At 42.4% G+C, this 2,496-nt stretch overlaps 1 protein-coding gene across 1 annotated transcript; it reads right to left on the bottom strand.

The window, feature by feature from the left end:
- Positions 1 to 347: 347 nt before the first annotated feature.
- LOC110315213 (vomeronasal type-1 receptor 53-like) lies at positions 348 to 1,275 on the bottom strand. Its single transcript, XM_021189324.1, is given in 2 exon segments — positions 348 to 1,235; positions 1,237 to 1,275. Coding segments are annotated over 2 exon segments (927 nt in total).
- Positions 1,276 to 2,496: the final 1,221 nt, after the last annotated feature.

Genomic DNA, 2,496 nt, shown 5'->3' with positions numbered 1-2,496 from the left:
CCTGTGACATCCATAAGCATGAGCACCCAATTTCTCCTCCTCCCCCTCTCTCTCTCTCTCTCTCACACACACACACACACAAAGTTAGATATTAAGAGATTAAGAGCCATCTCACAAATCTCCTTTGAAAGCACACTAGAGAGAGAAACTGCATATCTAAGACAGTATGTGGTTTAACTTTATATATGTATAATTGTTATCAATGCACAAAGTAAACAGATTTAACAGAAAAAAAGATAATTTTATTTATCAATTTAAGCCACAGAATGTTCGCACCATCTCATGATCCATAGACCTGATGACAGCATAATGGATTATATTCTGGCTCCATAACCATCAATGAACAATCAAATATTTACTATTCTGCCACACATTGACTTCAAAAAATTAGCTATATGATTTTCAGTGCAAATAAAAGGGCTGACTGTGGCATAGCTATGGGACACAATAATTTGGACACAGTAGAATATTGAGCCATCCTTGAACTTCATTCTTGAGCAAAAGATAACAGAGTCCAAAATGTAGAGAATCACAAAGAAGCTCATGAGCAGAAGGATGGTCCTGGTGGCCCTTTGCTCTGGGGATGCTTTTGAAGAAAGGCTGGTGCTGTGAAGGTGCCGGGCTTGCTTCTTGTGCCTCCATAGGAGAGCCACCATGCACCCACTGGACAGGGCCATGATACTGATAAGAAAGGCTTCCCTGATGGCCATGGGAATGGAAAACATGCTTTTTCTGGAGTAACTCAGAGGTAGAAGTGAGCAGGACTGAGTAACATACATAAAATTCTCTGAGGTCAAATTAGGGGAAGCAATAATTGATATGAAGAGGTGACTGTTAAAAGACATATAGAGAACACAGAGGAAAAGAAAGACACCTGAGATGTGATGGAAAGATTTATGTTTAAACTTTGTTAAACAGGAGCTTCTAGGACTAAGCGTGATGGTCCAAAGGACATTCGGTAGACAGGTAGCAGAAAGGGTGAGGCCCCTCAGAAACCTGTGCAAATAGATAAGTGATTGGCATGTGGTAGAATCCCATCTCTCCCAAGGCATAAACATGTCCACAGCTATGAGTCCCATAGTTATAAGCAGCATTAGGTGGGTTAGGGGCAAGAAAGCAGTGTAGAGATCAATGGGCTTAGGCCTGTTCTCACCAAGGAGCTTGCAGAGGCGGGCAAAAAAGAGGATACTGTTAGCTGAGATCCCAACACTTACTTCAGAGAACAAGGTGATTTTTCAGGTTTGTGTCAGTGTGGAGTAAGTTGGCTTTATTCATTGTATATGTGTAGGAAGCAAGTAGCAACAAACTGAGGAGAAAAGAGAAAACTCTTCATTACATAACATGGCATTGTTCACAAATTCCAACCATCACCAACCTGGCAACAAGATTTTGCATCATCCTGATTACATGTTACCAATTCAGGTCCAGTTCACACTACCTCAAAGATATCACCACTGTTCCCCACTGTCCCCACTGTCCCCACTGTCCTAATGCTTTCCAATCGAGACTGAATTTTGTGCACCATTGTGGGGCTACCTCCAAATATAAACTGTCTTGTACAATAACTAGTTCTATGAGTTCTGAGAATCATTCCCACTCCTGCTCCATAGGTTTAGTTTATTCTGGGGCAAAAGCTGCATCTCACTTAATTGTCAGATACCCAATAACTTTACATATCTGGTGAATTGGAATAGAGAAGATTGCACAAAACTAGAAATTTTTCCTCCTGGAGGACTGTGTGCCCATGGGTTCTACTGCACAGGGTCATTTTATTTCAGTGTCTGCTTTATTCTGCTCCTTACTTCCTGGCCAAATATTCATTCTCCATCTCTTCTCTCTCTCCCCCGTCCATCTCTGTGCTCTCTCTCTCTCTCTCTCTCTCTCTCTCTCTCTCTCTCTCTCTCTCTCTCTNTCTCTCTCTCTCTCTCTCTCTCTCTCTCTCTCTCTCTCTCTCTCTCTCTCTCGTGTTTGTGTGTGTGTGTGTGTGTGTGTGTGTGTGTGTGTGTGTGTCTGTGATTCCCGCCCTCCATACCCCATTTTCCTCTTCCTTCTCTCCCCTTTGTTCACCCCACTGTTTCTCAAACAACATTTCTCTGTGTAGCCCTGGCTGTCCTAGAACTCATTCTGTAGACCAGGATGGCCTCTAAACCAAAGACCTTCCTTCCTTACAAGTGGTTGATAAATGACATGTGCCAATACTGCCTTGCCAGGCCAAGTATTCTCAATAAGTATCCAGAAAAAAATGATTACCAAATTGGACTCTGAATCTAATTCTACCAACTGCCATTTCCTCAGAGGGTGATCTTAAGCACTCAGTGCTCCAATGCCCTATTCTAGAACATATGGACAGTCAGTTCTGTACCTGTTTCAGAGGACCCTAAGTGTGAAAGAACATGCTCTATTCCTACTCACCAAACATGGAACTGTTTGAAGCACAGAATGATCTCTATAAACATGTCAGCTGATTGTTTTCTCATGCAGTGCCTTGTCAGGTGA

The sequence above is a fragment of the Mus pahari genome, unplaced genomic scaffold (genome assembly GCF_900095145.1).
Source record: "Mus pahari unplaced genomic scaffold, PAHARI_EIJ_v1.1 scaffold_13437_1, whole genome shotgun sequence".
Classification (NCBI taxonomy): Eukaryota; Metazoa; Chordata; class Mammalia; order Rodentia; family Muridae; genus Mus; species Mus pahari.
Note: the sequence above shows the minus strand (reverse complement) of the source record. Positions and strands in the feature narration are given on the sequence as shown.